Below are 17,659 nucleotides of genomic sequence, written 5' to 3' on the forward strand. Positions count from 1 at the left end.
GCAACCTTTAACAGATTTGGATTGCGTTTAGTGACACAGGCAATATAAACACATTAGTGTTAAAGTCTCCCTGTAGCCAAAAATTTTATCATTTAAAACTCCACTTTGAGCATCATAATAGCATATGTAAACGTTTTTCCAGGCATTTCTACATGCTTTAAAACTGTGTGACTGTAATTCCCTCGTTTAGTATACGCAGATGAATATGCAAAGTAGTCTCTGCCTCTCATCAATGGTACATCTCGGACCATAGATATTAATATGCAAATTAGTCCCACCGCCTCCGTCCTTTCCTACACATAAATAGATGCTAATTTCAATAGTTTCAGACACATAACTGCCAAGTCCGAATTCACAATGCATACGTAAGCTGTGCGTTTGTAGCAATAAATGTTTTTAGGTTAGACCAGTGGTCTCCAACATGGTGCCCAGGTTGCCCTCACTGGGTCTGTGAGTTGCCCGCCATATTGCATTCTATTAATAGCCTAAATTTTGATATTTATTTATTACATATTTTTTATATTAGCTTTGCTTTTTATGTAAATTAACATTTTAAACAATGATAAAACATATCAACAAGTTAAACAAAAAAGTGTAGAGTAGCCCGGTTTACATCCATTAGCACTAGCTCACAAAAAGGTTGGAGACCCCTGGGTTAAACTTCAAAGTGATGATGTGAATGGTTAGGTGTGTGTGAGACGTAGCAAACGAAGTCAATTTCAAACCACAGGAATAAGATGTCTTTGGAGAACTTTATTCTATAATATAAAAGTATTGATCCATAAATAAAATTTATGGATCAAATACTCAGCACTGGTGTTGAATGGTGAATTTGCACATGGTTTGTCTTGAGGCATATTAAAAACACCACATAGACATATAAACAACAATAAAAACATGATTTTTACCACAGTGGGACTTTAAGCAAGAGGTTTTATGTTCCTTCCTACGCTCTTAAAATGAATGTGTTAAATTAACACATCTTGTGTCTAGTTAAGGACAACACATCTAGTATTTTTGGAATAACACACTTTGTGTTGTTTTAACACATCTTGTGTTGTCCATTTCATTTATTTAAGCTCACATTCTACACGAAATGACACACAATGTGTTAAAATAACACATAATGTGTTAAAATAACACATAATGTGTTAAATAGTTTAACACAAAACAATGTGTTAAAATTAACACATTCTTTCTTAGAGTGTAGGTTATTTGTTTTACTGTTTCAGCGTAAGGCAAAGGTCTAGACAGTTGTAGTATTAACAGTTTATTGATATGTTTAAAAGCGGGAAAATTTTGGTATCTGCAAATACTGTTGAAGAATCCAAGTGCATGTAGTGTAAAATAAAGTGCAACCATAAAATATTATTATGCAGAGTTATGTAATGAAATATATTCTTACAGTTGGCAAGAATCATACTGTACTATCAAATTGATGTGCGGTAACAGAAATGCTAATGTTGGATATAGGGATGCATAACGATTAATCGCGATTACGGTAATCTATAGCAGATTAAAAGTTTTTGTTCAAGTATGTGTGTGTTTGAACTGTGTATAATAACTTTGTGTAAATAAATGCACACACATGCATGTGTATGTTTATGAAATGTTTACATGTGTATATACATTTATTTGTTTATTTATGTATAATTTATATTATATATAAATATAAATACTTAATATATAAATAATTTTATTTTCAAAATGATACATGCATGTGTGCATATTTATATATACATTATTATTATGCACACATATATATGTAAACAAAAACTTTTATTCTGCTATAGATTAATCGCGATTAATTGTTATGCGTCCCTATATTGCCTGGATCAGAGTTTCTGTGATTCAATTTATAATTGGGTATTTTAGTACACCATCAAATGGCATGTGTCATCCAGAACCAAAATTATCAGTTTTTAAAGTTTAAGTACTATTTGTTTTATTAGCTCATTTGGTAGAGCATTGCATTGGCAACACAAAGGTCATGGGTTTGATTCCCAAAGAACACATGTATTGTTAATATAAACCTCGAATACACTGCAAGTCACTTTGAATAAAAGTGTCTGCCATATGCACAGATTTAAATGTCAAATAGCACTATTTTTATCTTCACCTCTTTCTTCTGACATTGACCATTTTGTCTCTTTCTGTCTTTTTGTCTCAGGATTTTGCCAGCAGTAAAAGCATTCACCTGGGACAGGACCAGGCTCTCCGGTTTCCCCCTGTGTGGGACTGGTCTCAACAGTTTAGTCTTAAAGACCAGACTCTCTTTAATAATCCTCTGTACGTGGGCAAGATTGCCACCTGTGTGCAGAACGGCACAGTAAAAACATTTACGCACAGGCGCAGCAAGGTGAGCTCTTTAAATTCAAGATCAACAGATAGAAATTATATCTGTATTACTTGCTAAATTTATAAAGCAAGTAAGACGCACCAAGTAATAATCTGATCATGATGTATTTCCTGTATCTTTCTCAGAAAAACTACAGCTCTACATTGCGAGGTTTGCCCTCCGCCCTGCGAAATGGGTCCTTCAGCCAGCACGACACCCTGACCCGTCGAAACTCCCTTGTGCTGCGTCTGCGTCCTGAGTTTTCCCAAGCAAGGGAGCAGCCGGAAACCCCCTCGGAACGCTACGTTCGAGAGTGGTTCTCTCATCCTGTCGACCTACAGGGCCTTCTGCTTCCCCAGCTCCTGCCGTCTCACCTCTCTCTCTGGAAGCTCTACTACCTGCGCTGGGTTCCCGAGATACAGATTCCACATGGTGGCCCCGTCACCGCCTTTCACAAACTCTCCGTGCTAACGGATGAGATAGAGATGCTCCAGAACCAGCTGAGGCAGTATAAAGGGGCAGGGCTAACTCCCAACAAGCCTCATGTAGACCACAGTAAAATGTACTTTAAGGCGACCTCGACTCCTCAGCAGTCGCTCGCTCCCCCGGAGTACCTTAGCTCTTCATTCCCATTTTCTCCTGTGGGTAACCTGTGTCGCCCCGGTATCCTGGGAACTCCTCTTAGCAAGTTCCTCACCGGAGCCAAGATTTGGCTCTCTACTGAGACACTGGCGAATGAGACGATTTAGGGCGGACCGTTGGCACCAGAGATATAAAAAGGAGTCTGAGGTAGCAACAGGGCACACATTTGATTTATGTATTCAGAGAGACGAACATGAAGATATTCTCAGTTTAGTAGGCGTATGGTACTGACAGTTACTTGGAAAGTCTGTTGCGAGTTCTCAGTCGTGGGTGGGTGTTTTCTTTTTTGCACATGTTAAAATGTAACGCTCCAATCGCACATCTTTCTGACTTAGGATCTGTTCTACAGTGCCTGTGTGAACTTTGGTAAAATAATATTGGACCTTCGTGTGGAGCTTGTGGCATTAGCTGGGAAGGAAGTGTAACTTTAACTTAAATCGATGGTGTAATAAGTGTGTATATTTTAATCTTTTAACATTGTATTAGAGTTCTTAAAACCTTCTGGTAAGGTCTAACCGTAGTTAGCTTTATTAAAATTAATAACCAAAATTGTGAAACTTGATATAGGAGGTGACGGGGTTTACACTAGTAAACCTAAATAGCAGGCAATAACTGTGCACATGTGGAGGTTTTTCAGGCTGGCTGGATCTCAGTCTGTCAGACCCCTCCCTCACTGAAGTGCAGGATGGCTGTAAAAGTGACTGACACCTGATTGAGCCAATCAGCTGGTTGATTGGATGTCACACAGGTGTGGTCAATATCTCGAGTGTTTGAAATATTTTAGGTGTGTTCGACTTCGTGCGGTTTTGGTTAGATGGGATACAGCTAGCGAAATGTTGGGTTTATGGGTAGGATACGGATAAAACCGCGTCATCCGGCGAGATTTAGGCCTTTGCTGTGTACCTTCTAGCCACAACCCCTTCACACGGTGCTGGAGGAACCGACAGTCGCTGTCGCGATACTTCGACGTCATTCGCCTGTCGGTTCTTGCAGCGCCACATGAAATCGAACACGCCTATAAATTTGAGAGTTAATAAATGATAGCACATGTGAACTTTGCTTTTATTCGGTTTTAGGTTCTTGTACAAGTTGGACAGTGGTATTTTCTCAGTTTTATTATATGTAGCCTTTTCAGAAACATTTAAGATTATAGTTTTTTGCTTTTAATTATAGTCGGGACTGTATTCTTTTGTATAGAGTTAAAAATTTATTCTTTTAATTTTTCCAAAAAATGGTACTTTGAAACCCTTTAGCTAGTTTGAAGTAATGCAGAGTCAATGTGTAGTTTACCACTAATGCTGTCAAGTGTATGAAAACCGTGTTTCTTCTCGGTTTGATCAATCAAACAGCACTGATATTTATGCAAACTCAAACAGGAATGTTGTTCAATTCTTTTGTGGCTTGCTTTGAAATGCAGTGATACAGGATATTAAAAATGCTTTAAACACATCTGAGTTTGCCTTTCTGAATAGCGTTTAATAGTTTTAATGCTTTGTGTGGAAGTTGGTAGTCAGATGAGCTTCTTTATTTCCTCTGTGGTTTTGGTTGTGAGCTAGGAGGAGCCCTGCTGCGGGGCAATATGCAAAATGTTGTGCTTTTGAAATTTCACACAAATAAAGAGAACTGCCACTTTTCATCTGTGTTGTTTAGTTCTTCAACATAATAAGTTAAGGGATAGACCACTGAAACAACAACTTACCAGTTAGCCCCTATTTTCCTGTATATGTTATAGTCCCTTGGGTAAAAATGACCCCAGAGATTAAAAGAGTGATAACAAAAAATATGTATACATTTTAATGATACAAATAATTTATAACTTTTTCATTTACTTCCCATCTATACATTAATGCTGTGTTTTGGGAGATATGAAGTAATTTTATACCCGTTAACCACTCAATTTCTATACTACACCATTAGCTTGCCTGAAAAATATGACATTTTTATGAAAAATTCACATAAATTATTATCTAAATTTGATTTAAATTGTTTTTAGACATTGATCTAGATGTTATGTGTTGATTTCAGCCATTTGGTGTTTAGAAAAAAAACAGTTTTATGGTTACAGTTTTAGGAAGTAAATCACTTTGAACTGCAGAGGCCCATAGAGACCCATACATGTCACTGAATGTGGCCAACTGCTCAACATCAGTACTTTATTTATACATTTTGTGAATTTATGTTAATATAAACATTAGAAAGGACATTAAAAATATAAATTATTTCAAATAGTAGAATTTTTTGTTGTTTGTGATGCATTTTGAAACAATTCAAGACTTATACAAAGAATGCAAATTTAGCTCCTTTGATCAGTTAAAACAACAACATGCTCTTGCCTCTGCCCTTTATTCCGTTATTTGCACGTAAGAAATTTTATCAGAAAGAACATTCCAGATTTTGAAATTTTGAAGTTAAATCTCACTTTAGGGAGCATCATTAAGGTTCACCCTGGTGGGCTGTAAGTGGTGATGTGTCTTGTTTTTACAATTTACTGCTAGAAAAGGTTAACACCAATACAGATAATAAAACCTGCCTGGGAAGAAATGAGTTTTAACATTCATGAAAATACGTGAGAGGAATGCTTGAGAAACGTACATACATGCCCTGTGATATAACCTAATTCAATTCAAGGTAATCCATAGACTCCATTGTTCAGAATCAAAACTTCATAAAATATATCCTACAATATCTCCGCTCTGCAATAAATGTAAAATGGTAGACCGTACTTTGCTCCATTCTTTTTGGTCATGAAGCAAAATCCAGTTATTTTAAAAGGGAAAATTTCAATTTCTTTCTGATGCACACACTATCAATCTGGAGCCTAAGCCCAGCGTGGACTTTTTAGGAGCAAACAGTAAATTTTTGCCATAGATATCCAGCACAATCCATCATGTTCTGTATGATGATAGCAAAAAGACTTATTCTACAGATGTGGAAAGCAGACCATGTCCCAACTATTGAACTATGGACCAGAGAACTGGGCAATATGTTGCATTTGGAAGAATTGAGACATTAAACAACAAATACCCACTTAAAAGAAAACACCACCGTTTTTCAATATTTTACTATGTTCTTACCTCAAGTTAGATGAATTAATACATACCTATCTTTTTTCAATGCGTGCACTTTTAATCTTTGTACAGCGCTTCTTGAATGTGTTAGCAACACAGGCTAAATGCTAACACATTCATGAGCGCTGTACAAAGATTAAAAGTGCACGCATTGAAAAAAGATGGGTATGTTTTAATTCGTCAAAGTTGATGTAAGAACATAGTAAAATATTGAAAAACGGTGGTGTTTTCCTTCAAGAAGATTTGAAAACCATTAAGATTATTCTCACAGGATCACTGAAAATACTTTATATTTATGCTTCATTTCCTTACACAATACTGTCCAGTTTTACTATTTTCTCAAAAACAACATGCTTTGGTTTGTATAATATTTAAAGAAACCTTCTATAATCAATGTAACACTGAAGGGTTGGGGTATTTTATGGTAGATTTGTTGTAAAATAAATTAGTCAAGCTTATTGTCCTATGGTTCTACTAGAAATTTCCTGCATTACAGTTTCTGCCTTTGTAACCATTGTGTAGATATTTGTCTTTAACCCTTTAACTTTCACAGCCCTTTTCGTGTGTGTGGGGGTGGTGGTGAAAAGGTGATGTACACCTTCAAATTAATATAACTGGCATTTTTTGATATAGAAACCTAATTTTGGTCTTGTTTTAAAGAAGACACTTTAACATTTTTTACTGAAGTGTCTGGAGGTGAATGAATATATATATATATATATATATATATAGAGAGAGAGAGAGAGAGAGAGAGAGAGAGAGAGAGAGAGAGAGAGAGAGAGAGAGAGATGCAAAACGAGATTAATCTATTTTTTAACATTTTTGTCAAAACATGTTTATTATTATGTTATCATGTTATTATTTTGTTTTATGGTGCTACTTAGCTGTATTTTTTAAGTTATGAAGGTTTAAATCAAAACAAACCAACTGCAGTTGCATTGAAATAAATTGGAATGCACAACCAAAAAACGAGATTTCTGAACAATTAAAAAAAACGGTGGTTATCTCGTTTTGCAGCGAAACTCTTCATATATTTATTTTTATACCAGTTTACATTTATTTGTAATAAATAAAAAATGCAAAAAGTATTTTTTAATACATAAAATTATCAAAAAAACTAAGATTTGTGTTGGTTTGCTGCATACGCTTGTCACAAATGAATAAATTACAGTTACTGCATTATTATTACTGCTAAAAGGTTTTGAAATATGAAAACTACATTCTTAGACCTTTCCAACAATAGTTTGTCGTTATAGATTAACATTTACATGAACAATACTGAAGTAAACTTAGGTGTCCCGCTCACGGGTTAAGGAATAAAAATAAAATGCCAATGAAATGTACAGAAGTGAAAATATCTAATCTTAGCTGCAGTACAGTAGATTTTAATAGTGATGCCCTCTTCTGACCAACCAGTGTTACTGACTAACTGAACATGAACACAAGTGTAATGTTTGAATATTGATGGAACATAAAACTCACGGACCATAAAAGGAATTTAAATCTGTATTTCAATAAAAATGACAAGATATTTCACTGCTTTGTGTTCTTTTAAAAAGAAAAACTGTACATATTACATTTGACAGGTTATTATTATTATAACTTAAGCTTAGTCACAGAAATCTCTTTTTGTTTCTTTTTCTTTGCCGTCTGGACCTTGGAGCCCTTGACCTGGCTCTTGACTTGGTCTTGTAGTTGTGAAAAGAAGGCTTGAGAGGAGCGGAGAGCCTTATCCATTCCATCATTCTGTTGAAAAGAACAGAAGTGTCAGAAACATCATATTTGTAAAACTATTTATACATATATAATATACTTTAACCAATAACCGCAGTTACTAACCGTCAGTATTTTGGCTTTTCCTCCTTTAGTAAGTTTCTTGAGGGTCTGTTCAACTTCAGCTTTGCTCTTCTTGTTTTCTCCCACTTTCATCTGTTTGAGTTTTTGCCTCTTCTCCCGCTCTTGAACCTTTATACGCTTCAGCTTCTTCTTCTTCCGCCTCTCTCGCTTCTTATCGGTGTCTGTTTTCTCTGTGTCTCCGAGCAGATCCCCAGCCTTGTTCTTCTCCTAAGATCAAAAAATAAAGATTCTAAAGTACTTTCCAGAAGGCTAAAAATGCAATTTTGCAATGCAGAGCAGTCTGCACAAACCTTGATTTCTTCTGGAGCCAGTAGAGTTGCATCACTGGCGTTGACTGGAGCCACCTCCTCCACAGTAATCGAAGGCATGTTGGAAACCACCTTTACCTCAGGTATATGCTAAACAGAAAAAAACAAACACTTCTTAATAAAAATGGCTCATTGAACATTGAGATGACCTTTAACTGCAGACTAATAACATTTTAAAATAGTAATATATGGGTGTTTTCAGTGTTTCAAAGATACAGGGCAGAGTTAATGCAAAGTGACCCTGTTATTTTTGTATTTTTGTTGACATGGTTACTGTCAAATTTTAACATCACTGTTTAGAAGACATATAAAATGTTACTGACCGGTTTTGGTGTGAAGTGGAAATTGGACAGTGCATCCAGTTTAAGGAAGAGTGTGTCCATGAGTTTCTGGATTTCTACATGTGCTGGATTCTCTTCCTCTTCTTTCTTTTCCTGTGACCAACAATAAGATAAAAACTTCATTTTTAGACAATAAATTACACCACTATAAACATACTACATTAGCATGAACAAAACATTTATACTGTAATGGTAAAGATTCACAGACTGTATAGAGATGTGATGAAAGATGATTTCACCTCTGTCTGTTTGAGATACTCCTTCTCATAAACCTCAGCCAGACTCAATTTGCTCTTTTCATGGTCCAGAGTCAGTCTCTTCTTATACTCAAACACTTCTTCTTTGGGCTTCTCTTTCCTTACAACATCATCCCACACCTAAAAAATACCAGATCAAACATAAACAATCCAGCAAGGTGACCCGATTCACCTCATTGGCACCAAAATACACAGAGGACAACGTTTAAACAAACCTGATCTTTGATCCTCTGTTTGATTATATCCTCAAGCTGTAATGTAGTTTCCTCTGTGATTGCAGGAGCTGTGGAGGAGAGAGACAAAGTCATCCAAAAACTTGAAAACAAATCCAGTCGTTTTGATGTAAAGTTCAGTATAAAACTCACCCATCCTGGAGTTCTGGTCGAACGCCACGTCCTCTTCCAGCATGCTGTTTTCTGGCCGAGTCTGAGCGCCCACCTCTCCTGACAGCTGCCACGGCTTCTCCGACAATGCCACTTTCTCCAGCTCGTCAATTTTTTCTGCCATCTGTTTAAATGCATATCAAGTACATGGTTACAAATATATTTATTTCAAATAAATTTATACAAACAATGACAAACCTTTTCCTGTCGCTTTTCAAATGATGATTTTGACTCCGGTTTAGGCACACTTTTAGCTTTTCCACCCAAAATATCCTCCACATCCTCTCCCTCGCTGTCATCGGGAAGGTCAAAGGTCACCTTCCGTAAAGCATCTCTGGGTTCATTGTCCATGTCACCACTAAAGGGAGAAGGGAAAAAGTGTTAGACATTTGAAATGATGGGCTATTATATTATATTAGCGCACTACAATCAAGACAAGGAGGAAACATGTCTTACTCCTCCATATCAAAATCTTCCTCATTCATATCCTCTTCATCCTCCTCTTGTAGATCATCATCATCATCATCTGCTCCGTCATGTTCATCATTTGATTCTGGTTCACTCTTCTCATCTGGATCTGCCTGCTCAGGCTCTCCATCCACAGGATCAAAAAAATCTTTATATTTCACATTTCTGGAGCTTTTCTTCTGTGAAAAACAAAACATAGTTCAAGTTCTGTTAACAATACTTTGAAAAAGTTGGTTTAATAAAACAGTCATGCGTCAATGCTACACCCATGGATATTCTATGAGGGTCAACTCCTGTTACAAATCATTACCTTTGTCTGTTTCTTGGCCACCACTGGTTTATCAAAAACTAGCTCTTCATCTTCATCTGTTGGCAAATCCTGAAAGTAGTCTATTTCCTCTTCTACGTTCTCCTTTCCCTCTCTTCTATCCATGTCATCCAAAAAAGCCTCCATTTCTGAAAGTTTAAAAAACCTGTCATCTACTTCTGATTCAGTCCTATAAGGTTTCGATAACTTGGCAGCAGATGGTCTCTGTTGTTTAGTTTTTTTCTCAAATTTATCCACATCAAAGTCTACGTCTGAGTCCTCCCCAGAGAAGTCATCTTCCTCATCTTCTTCTGATGGTTTTGTCTGAAGTTCCTCATCTTCCTCACTGCCATCCTCCTCCTCGACACTATCCTCTTCCAAATCCTGATTATCACCATTCTCCAATTCGTCATCTTCTTTTTCCTCCTCTGTGTCTTCAAGAAACGTTATATTATCATCTGTGACAGCTTGCTCAACTGCCTCCTCAAACCGCTCCAGTAATGCAGTGTTCTGAAGCTCCAGCTCCTGCCAGATTTGCTCCTCATCAAAATTCTCGATGACCAGCTGCTCAAGTGGGCTTCCTTTGCAGCCTGCAGGCTCATTGGCCTTATGCAAATCGTAAAGTGTCTTGGTAAGAGATGTAAATTCTGTTGCCAGAGCATCCTGGACGCTAATTTGAAAGAAAACATGCGATTAATATGCGTATATCATGCATTCAACACCAACGCGAGATGTTCATGCGCTTAACTGTAAACTGAAAGAGATTCAGCACGCTAGATAGTAGAAATCAAAAGGTTAAATCGATCTTTGAACATCTTACCTCAGAAATAGCTCTGGGTGGGCTGTTTTAGAGTTTATTAGCTGTAAACAGCTTTCCAGCGTGCTTTTTCCATCCCCGTTCGCCATCACTGTCGACACATGGGACTCAGTGTGCGTTTCGTAAATACAACCCCCGGAAACAAGAAACGCTGTATTAAGTTCCGTACAAAACGTTCCGTTTAGCCTCAGTGTTTAAAGATGTACTAATTTACCTGCGCGCGCATAACTTAAGAAAATATTAGGACTTTGCTATTTATAACGTATAAATAAACCATCTATCAACAAAGCACACTTCGCTAAACTTCTTTACGTTATTTAAATAAAGTTTTTTATGCGTTCAATCGCACCGCAAAGATGGCTGCCTCCATACTGAAGGTTGCAGGTAAATAACTGTACGCTAATGTTTCTTGACATCTTTATCCTTAATGTGTACAACATTGTTGATAAAAGCTCATGTTTCAGTTTTTTGTGTATGATATTGTTAAGAACTTACAAAAGTCATTTATAGACGACATGTGTTATTATAATAACTTTCTTGCAGTTGCAGGTCTCTCGAGGAGTGCACTGCAAACGTTACCCTCCGTGAGGGCATTGTCTTTGTCTGTGCCCGTCAGACAGGGTGTCCCCCAGTCGTTGTGGAAGTTAGGCAGGTTGAATCATGTGGCTATCGCAGTACCAGACCTAGAGAAAGCCACAGCACTGTACCGCGATGTGCTGGGGGCTCAGGTGAGCGCATCTGTCCCTCTTCCTGAGCACGGGGTGTACACTGTGTTTGTGGAACTGGGCAACACCAAATTAGAGCTCCTGCATCCTCTGGGAGAGAAAAGCCCAATCGCAGGATTCCTGCAGAAGAACAAAGCTGGAGGGATGCATCATATCTGTATAGAGGTAAAGATTACATTAGATTCTTACATATTTTGCACATGCAAAATATATATGTATTTATTTATTTTTATTTATTTATTTATTTCAAACCTGCATTCAAAATTTTCTCACAAAACAACATAACAGGCAACATAACATATTTAACTCAATCTGTGGAATGTGTGTATTAAATAAATCCAATGCACACCGTCTTTTTTCTTTTTATTGTGATGATGTTGGCTCACATTTAAGAAAAACCCACCAATTCACAACAAATTAGAATATGGTGACATGCCAATCAGCTGCTAAGGTTTCCTGAGCCTCCGAAATGGTCTCTCAGTTTGGTTCACTAGGCTACACAATCATGGGGAAGACTGCTGTTCTGACAGTTGTTCAGAAGACAATTATTGACACCCTTCACAAGGATGGTAAGCCACAAACATTCATTGCCAAAGAAACTGGCAGTTCACAGAATGGTGTATCCAATCATCATGTTAAAAAATAGCTTAAGGGACAGTCACATTTTTTTTTGAAAATATACTAATTTATATACAGCTCCCCTTTGATTTTTACCATTTTGGAATCCATTCAGCTGATCTCTGGGTCTGCCGCTACCACTTTTAGCATTGCTTAGCACAATCCATTGAATGTGATTAGACTATTAGCATCACCAGCTTTTTAGAGATGCTGATTTCATTTTCCAGCAGGAATTGGCATTGGCCCACATTGTTAAGAGGAAAATGAAAAACAAGAGACCAAAAAAAAAATGCAGACGAGTTGAAGGCCACTGTCAAAAAACCTGGTTTTCCATACATATCAGCAAGCAAAAGGAGCCCATACCAAGTATTGAGTACATTTAAAGTAAATAAACATACTTTACAGAAGGCCAACAATTCACTAAAAAACTTTTTATATTGGTCTTATGAAATATTCTAATTTGTTGAGAGAGTGAATTGGTGTTTTTTTGTTAAATGTGAGCCAAAATCATTATAATGAAAAGAAAAAGACAAAGTACTTCAACCTGTGTGCATTGAATTTATTTAAAGGCGGAGTCCACGATGTTTGAAAAACGCGTTGGAAAAGGAGACGGGCCGACTAGCAAAACACACTTATAGCCAATCAAATCAAATCAAATGCCGGTTTGCGTATGTGTGGGGCGGGTCTATCAACAGAAGGTCCAGATTCTATTGGGGTAGGGGCGTGTTTGTTTAGGTGATTTCAAATATCAACATTGGCTTTCAAACATCATGGACTCCGCCTTTAATACATGAGTAACACAATTTGAGTTGAATTCCTGAAGTAAATGAACTTTTCCACGACATTATAATTCATTGAGATGCACCTGTATATACTATTGACTGTCATTTTAAATACCAGACTTCATTAAACCATCTTTACATTTTGGGATGGTTTCCCGGACAGGACTTATACTAGTCCCCGGCTAAAATGCATGTTTATACCACTTTAATTTAAAAACAACTTGTCCTGAGTCATTTTGACATGTATCAGTGCCATTGTTTTGTCTCAAGATGCACACCAGTTTTATTTTTTGTAAGGTATGTTTGTAAAAACTTATAATTTAAATAAAACCTAGTCCTGGATTAACATAAACCATGTCTGGGAAACGGCCCTGTTGTATAATAATAATAGGAAAACATATGATAAAACAAATAATTTGACAAAGGATGTAAGATAAGTCAAGCTAATCATTATGCCTAAAACACGAAATGATTGACAGTTAGTAGTATTATCAAAATTTTTGTCACATGATTGTTGCCGATTTCTTTTAAGACTAGTTGTAAGTTCACTACTTGTCAGACTTCTGACATAAAGGGGTGGTTTCCCGGACAGGGATTACCTTAAGCCAGGACTAGGCCTTAGTTTAATTAGGAAAATAACTAATTTTAACAAACATGCCTTACTAAAAACGTTACTGGTGTGCGTTTTGAGGCAAAACAAAGGGCATTGATGTATTTTAAGATATGTCAGTGCAAGTTGTTTACAGTTTGGACAGCTCTTTAATGTCCTAATATAACTAATGCGTATTCCTGGATTAATCTAAACCCTGTCCGGGAACCCGCCTATATATATAATAGTGTTTCTTGCATAGTTTGGTGTAATTTTTGTTTAATGCTTTGTCTGTTTGATTCCAGGTTGATGATATTAATGCAGCAATAGCTGATTTAAAGGAAAAGAAAATCAGACTGCTCTCCACAGAGCCACGGATAGGAGCGCACGGCAAACCTGTGATGTTTCTCCACCCTAAAGATTGTGATGGTGTTCTTGTGGAGATTGAGCAAGCCTAGACCTTTTGAAGGCACATGCAAGCTTTCAAGTCATTGCATTGTGTGGCAGACAGTGACACTAAACATGATTTGTTACATTATGAAATGTTATTATTTTCTGATCCTCATGTCATTTTAAACGTGTATGACTTCACTGGACCACAATATGTTTTTGTTCTCTTGTATCTTGATAGAATTCTATTCACACTACTCTTTTATTTATTAATTGAAAATGAATAGAGACTGTGAATTTGTCATATAGGTTTGAAACAACATGATGGGTACGTTGTAATTGGTATATGGGTTAGTAAATGATTACAAAATACCTTAATCTTTAACAATTCAAAAGAATCATTAAAGACATTCAAGTGATGATTGCAAAAAAGCAGATTTCACTTAATATGTGTTTGATTTTCTTGGAATTGTGCCTTTTCCCTATGTAATGATTTTTCTTATTGACTTCAATAATTCGTTTGTCTTGGGTAAGACTTCCTATGGCCATTTACAAAACTGAGAATCTCTTGTGCATGAACATTTCACAATGTAACAATTAATACATTCTTTTTACTTTTGTAGTGTAGGATCACTTTCTAATGTTATTGTAATATCGGTAAGAGCATCTATCGAAACAGGAATAAACCCACTAAAATATAGGTTTATTAATGCTAAAAATAGAAGAGCATTTACCTGATGTTATGAAAATATAAGATGCCAGATAGGTTTTTTTATGCTCATGAATGTGAATTGAAATCCACTCATCTGGCGTTCAGTAGAGTAGACAGATTGAAGCCTTTTCTTTTTGGCAGACAAGCATGTAATTGAGCGACAACTTGGATTAAACCCATCGCTCCACTGTACTCAACCCTCTGCCAAAATGAAAGTAGTATTTGTTCTCTAAATCTGCTTCTTTTGGATATAACTGAAGAAGTAAGATTAGGAACCTGTGTTTGTGGCCTGCTTTTCTCACTTTGTGGTCTCTGAGGTCCTTTTTGAAGTTTTCTGCATTATCGTCTCATTTAGTAGTTAAAATAAAATTGATATTTTTGCAATTTCAAGCTGTTTTTGACATTTCTCTTGATCTAGCGGGGAAAGTTTCACTTAGCCTGTCGCAGACTTTTCAAATATGTTTTACTCGTCCTAGATGACTAAGTTGTAATGCATGTTTAAAGGGGACATTTCACATTTCACTTTTTTAAGATGTCAAATAAATCTTTGTTGTCCCTAGAGTTCATATGTGTAGTTTTAATTCTAAATATCATATAGATAATTTATTATAGCAAGTTAAAATTGTCACTTTGTAGGTGTGAGCAAAAATTTGCCATTTTGGGTGTGTCCTTTAACATGCAAATGAGCTGATCTCTGCACTAAACGGCAGTGGTGTGATTGGGGTGGTATTATCCCCTTCTGACATCACCAGGGAAGCCAAATTTCAATGAGCTATTTTTTCAGATGCTTATGGAGCATGGTTTACCAATGCCCGGTCTGTAAAAAAAAAACGGCCCGAGCCCGGCCCAAATGGGCTTAGCCTGTCGGGCTTGCAGGGCTCTACATGGTATGTCCCCTTTAAAGGTGCAGTGTACATTTTAGCGGCATCTAGTGGTGAGGTTGCGAATTGCAACCAACGGCTCAATCCACTGCTCACCCCTCACTTTTAAAACTATGGTAGCCGCCACCATAAAAACATGTCATCAACGGAGACAACTTAGTAAAAAAGTTTGTCCATTAAGGGCTTCTGTAGAAACATGGCGGCACAAAATGGTGACTTCCACATAAGGGGACCCTATGTGTAGATAAAAACGTCTCATTCTAAGGTAATAAAAACATAATGGTTCATTATAAAAAGGTTATTATTTTGCATTTCTGTCAAGAGATCCTTTTAAAAATAACACACTGCACCTTTAAAAGGAAAACAGATATTCTAATTCTAATATATAGAAAATAAGACACAATATCTGCTTCTGGCTGAAATTTATTATATTTTTATTATGAGTGTATATATTTAATGAAAGAATGTATATAATAGTTTTCTTAAAAATATTCTGTACTTATCTTTTAGGCTGGCTTTACATGTCATATTACGAAAACATCTGCATGGATTAAATATTATGCAATAGCAACTGCACAGTAATCGTTGTCTTCAGTATATCCTAGCAGCGGCTCAATCTAATTGCATAGATATTCAAACCAGATGTCCAGTTTAATCTGAGGCATTGAAAGTTGTTTTATTGCCTTTACTGTGTGAAACAGATTTTCTCATTTTGTCTGTCCCAGAACATGATTTCTGTATAATAATTGATCATCAGCATATTTCTTATTAGTCGCCTTTTCGCAGTATCGTTTCTCTAATGCAATATTTGTTTCACTTTTTCATCCTCTTATGTCAACAATGAAGCATTAGGCGATGCTTTCACATTTGCATTTATCTTCTAAAGTTTAATAGTTTCCATGTAGGCCTACATACAGCCAGAGGAGAAACATTATATGCTTCATGTCACCAGCATAAATTTCTTATGTAATGTAATATGGTGAAAGGTAAGGATGCCACATGCATTTGAGAAGAGATTATCTGCCTGTGGCATTCTTAGTACAAGATCCAAAACAAATGTCTTTGAATAAAATTACAACATGAGACAGATGTGAACTATTTGCATACATTATATCGCCCTTAATTACTAAAACAATCTAATAACGTAAGAAACAAAAGGACAGGTGAATAATCTGCACTTAATAGGCTAAAATGAAAATAATAACATGCTGTTGAACTAAATCCATAAAAGAAAGACTACAATCTCTCTCTCTCTCTCTCTCTCTCTCTCTATCTCTCTCTCTCTCTCTCTCTCTCTCTCTCTCTCGGGTGGGGTTTGTGATGCTAATACTCAGAGCTGTAATGCAGCGCCCTCTGCTGTTCTTCACGTGCTACCTGCATTCTCTTCAGTCTCGGGGATGCAGTGTTTGTACGACGAGGGCTCTGTCGGACGGTGTGGTTCCCACTCATTTTATTGTTAAAACCAGAGGACTTCTTCATGTGAACACCCCAACACCACTGGTTATGCAGGTAGGCTGTTTTATTTAAATAAAGGTTTAGAGTAGCGTGTGAATGAAGGTGAAGAGATGCGCTGAGGTACTGTGATGGACACGGCAGGATTTCATCCTCACGGTACAACATCAGACCCGCTGCTACAACACTGTAGGCTAGATATTTGTCATTCTTCTCAAGCGATTTGAAAATATATTTTAAACAGCTAACAAGAAAACAATTTCGCAAGTCAAACGTGAGATCCGTTATGTTTATAATCTTCAATTTTAGTTAACCGTTTTTATTGCACGCGAGCGCTTTCATTATCTAATTTAGTTCGTAATTATAAACAACTCTGCTTTAAATGTAAAAAATGAAATGAAAGATGTAATTTATGTTGACAAATAGTGTGTATCACGACTATTAGTCCAAGTTAAGTGTTGTATTAGCGCAGAAATCTAGTATTATAGTTATATACAGTCGTATCCTGACAAAAGTATGTATAGCCTACATTACAGCCTATATATAATACAAATAAGTTGCTTATATCTGTTTGTTTATATTTTTAATAAGAAACCCTATGTTTGTTCACATAGAGAGATATACAGTAGGGTGAGTAGTCAATGCCGATTGATTTCTAAATCTTGTAGTATAGGGAATTATGTAACATATCCTCATATAAATTTTGTCACATAAAATCTTATAG

At 36.5% G+C, this 17,659-nt stretch overlaps 4 protein-coding genes across 6 annotated transcripts in view; 3 read left to right on the forward strand and 1 right to left on the reverse strand.

Annotated features, from left to right (window-relative positions):
• Positions 1 to 4,614, forward strand: part of mtmr10 (myotubularin related protein 10) — a 40,684-nt gene extending 36,070 nt beyond the window's left edge. Inside the window, exons 15-16 of the mRNA XM_055203165.2 lie at positions 2,171 to 2,359; positions 2,485 to 4,614. Coding sequence (XP_055059140.1) covers positions 2,171 to 2,359; positions 2,485 to 3,087 — 792 coding nt within the window. The 3' untranslated portion in view covers positions 3,088 to 4,614. The remainder of the gene's footprint in view (positions 1 to 2,170; positions 2,360 to 2,484) is intronic.
• Positions 4,615 to 7,541: 2,927 nt separating this feature from the next.
• Positions 7,542 to 10,925, reverse strand: mphosph10 (M-phase phosphoprotein 10 (U3 small nucleolar ribonucleoprotein)). The gene is made up of 11 exons (XM_055203173.2): positions 10,790 to 10,925; positions 9,973 to 10,639; positions 9,651 to 9,841; positions 9,393 to 9,552; positions 9,177 to 9,318; positions 9,027 to 9,094; positions 8,794 to 8,931; positions 8,537 to 8,647; positions 8,196 to 8,303; positions 7,888 to 8,112; positions 7,542 to 7,794 (listed from the first exon to the last, which is right to left on the reverse strand). Exons 1-11 carry the CDS (start codon positions 10,873 to 10,875, stop codon positions 7,645 to 7,647), a joined length of 2,046 nt encoding a protein of 681 aa, XP_055059148.2. The 5' UTR covers positions 10,876 to 10,925; the 3' UTR covers positions 7,542 to 7,644.
• A 103-nt stretch (positions 10,926 to 11,028) lies between these two features.
• mcee (methylmalonyl CoA epimerase) lies at positions 11,029 to 14,992 on the forward strand. Of its 2 annotated transcripts, none has more exons than XM_055203186.2 (3): positions 11,029 to 11,170; positions 11,330 to 11,676; positions 13,806 to 14,992. In XM_055203186.2, exons 1-3 carry the CDS (start codon positions 11,143 to 11,145, stop codon positions 13,956 to 13,958), a joined length of 528 nt encoding a protein of 175 aa, XP_055059161.2. In that variant the 5' UTR covers positions 11,029 to 11,142; the 3' UTR covers positions 13,959 to 14,992. The 2 variants fall into 2 exon arrangements, with proteins under 2 accessions (XP_055059161.2, XP_055059169.2); XM_055203194.2 differs by having other exon boundaries at positions 11,031 to 11,170; positions 11,336 to 11,676.
• A 1,845-nt stretch (positions 14,993 to 16,837) lies between these two features.
• apba2b (amyloid beta (A4) precursor protein-binding, family A, member 2b) overlaps positions 16,838 to 17,659 on the forward strand; it is a 118,080-nt gene continuing 117,258 nt past the window's right edge. For both annotated transcript variants that reach the window (XM_055203299.2, XM_055203316.2), the window contains exon 1: positions 16,838 to 16,992. The gene's annotated coding sequence lies outside the window, so the exon portion shown is untranslated. The remainder of the gene's footprint in view (positions 16,993 to 17,659) is intronic.

This window comes from Misgurnus anguillicaudatus, chromosome 21 (genome assembly GCF_027580225.2).
Source record: "Misgurnus anguillicaudatus chromosome 21, ASM2758022v2, whole genome shotgun sequence".
Lineage (NCBI taxonomy): Eukaryota > Metazoa > Chordata > Actinopteri > Cypriniformes > Cobitidae > Misgurnus > Misgurnus anguillicaudatus.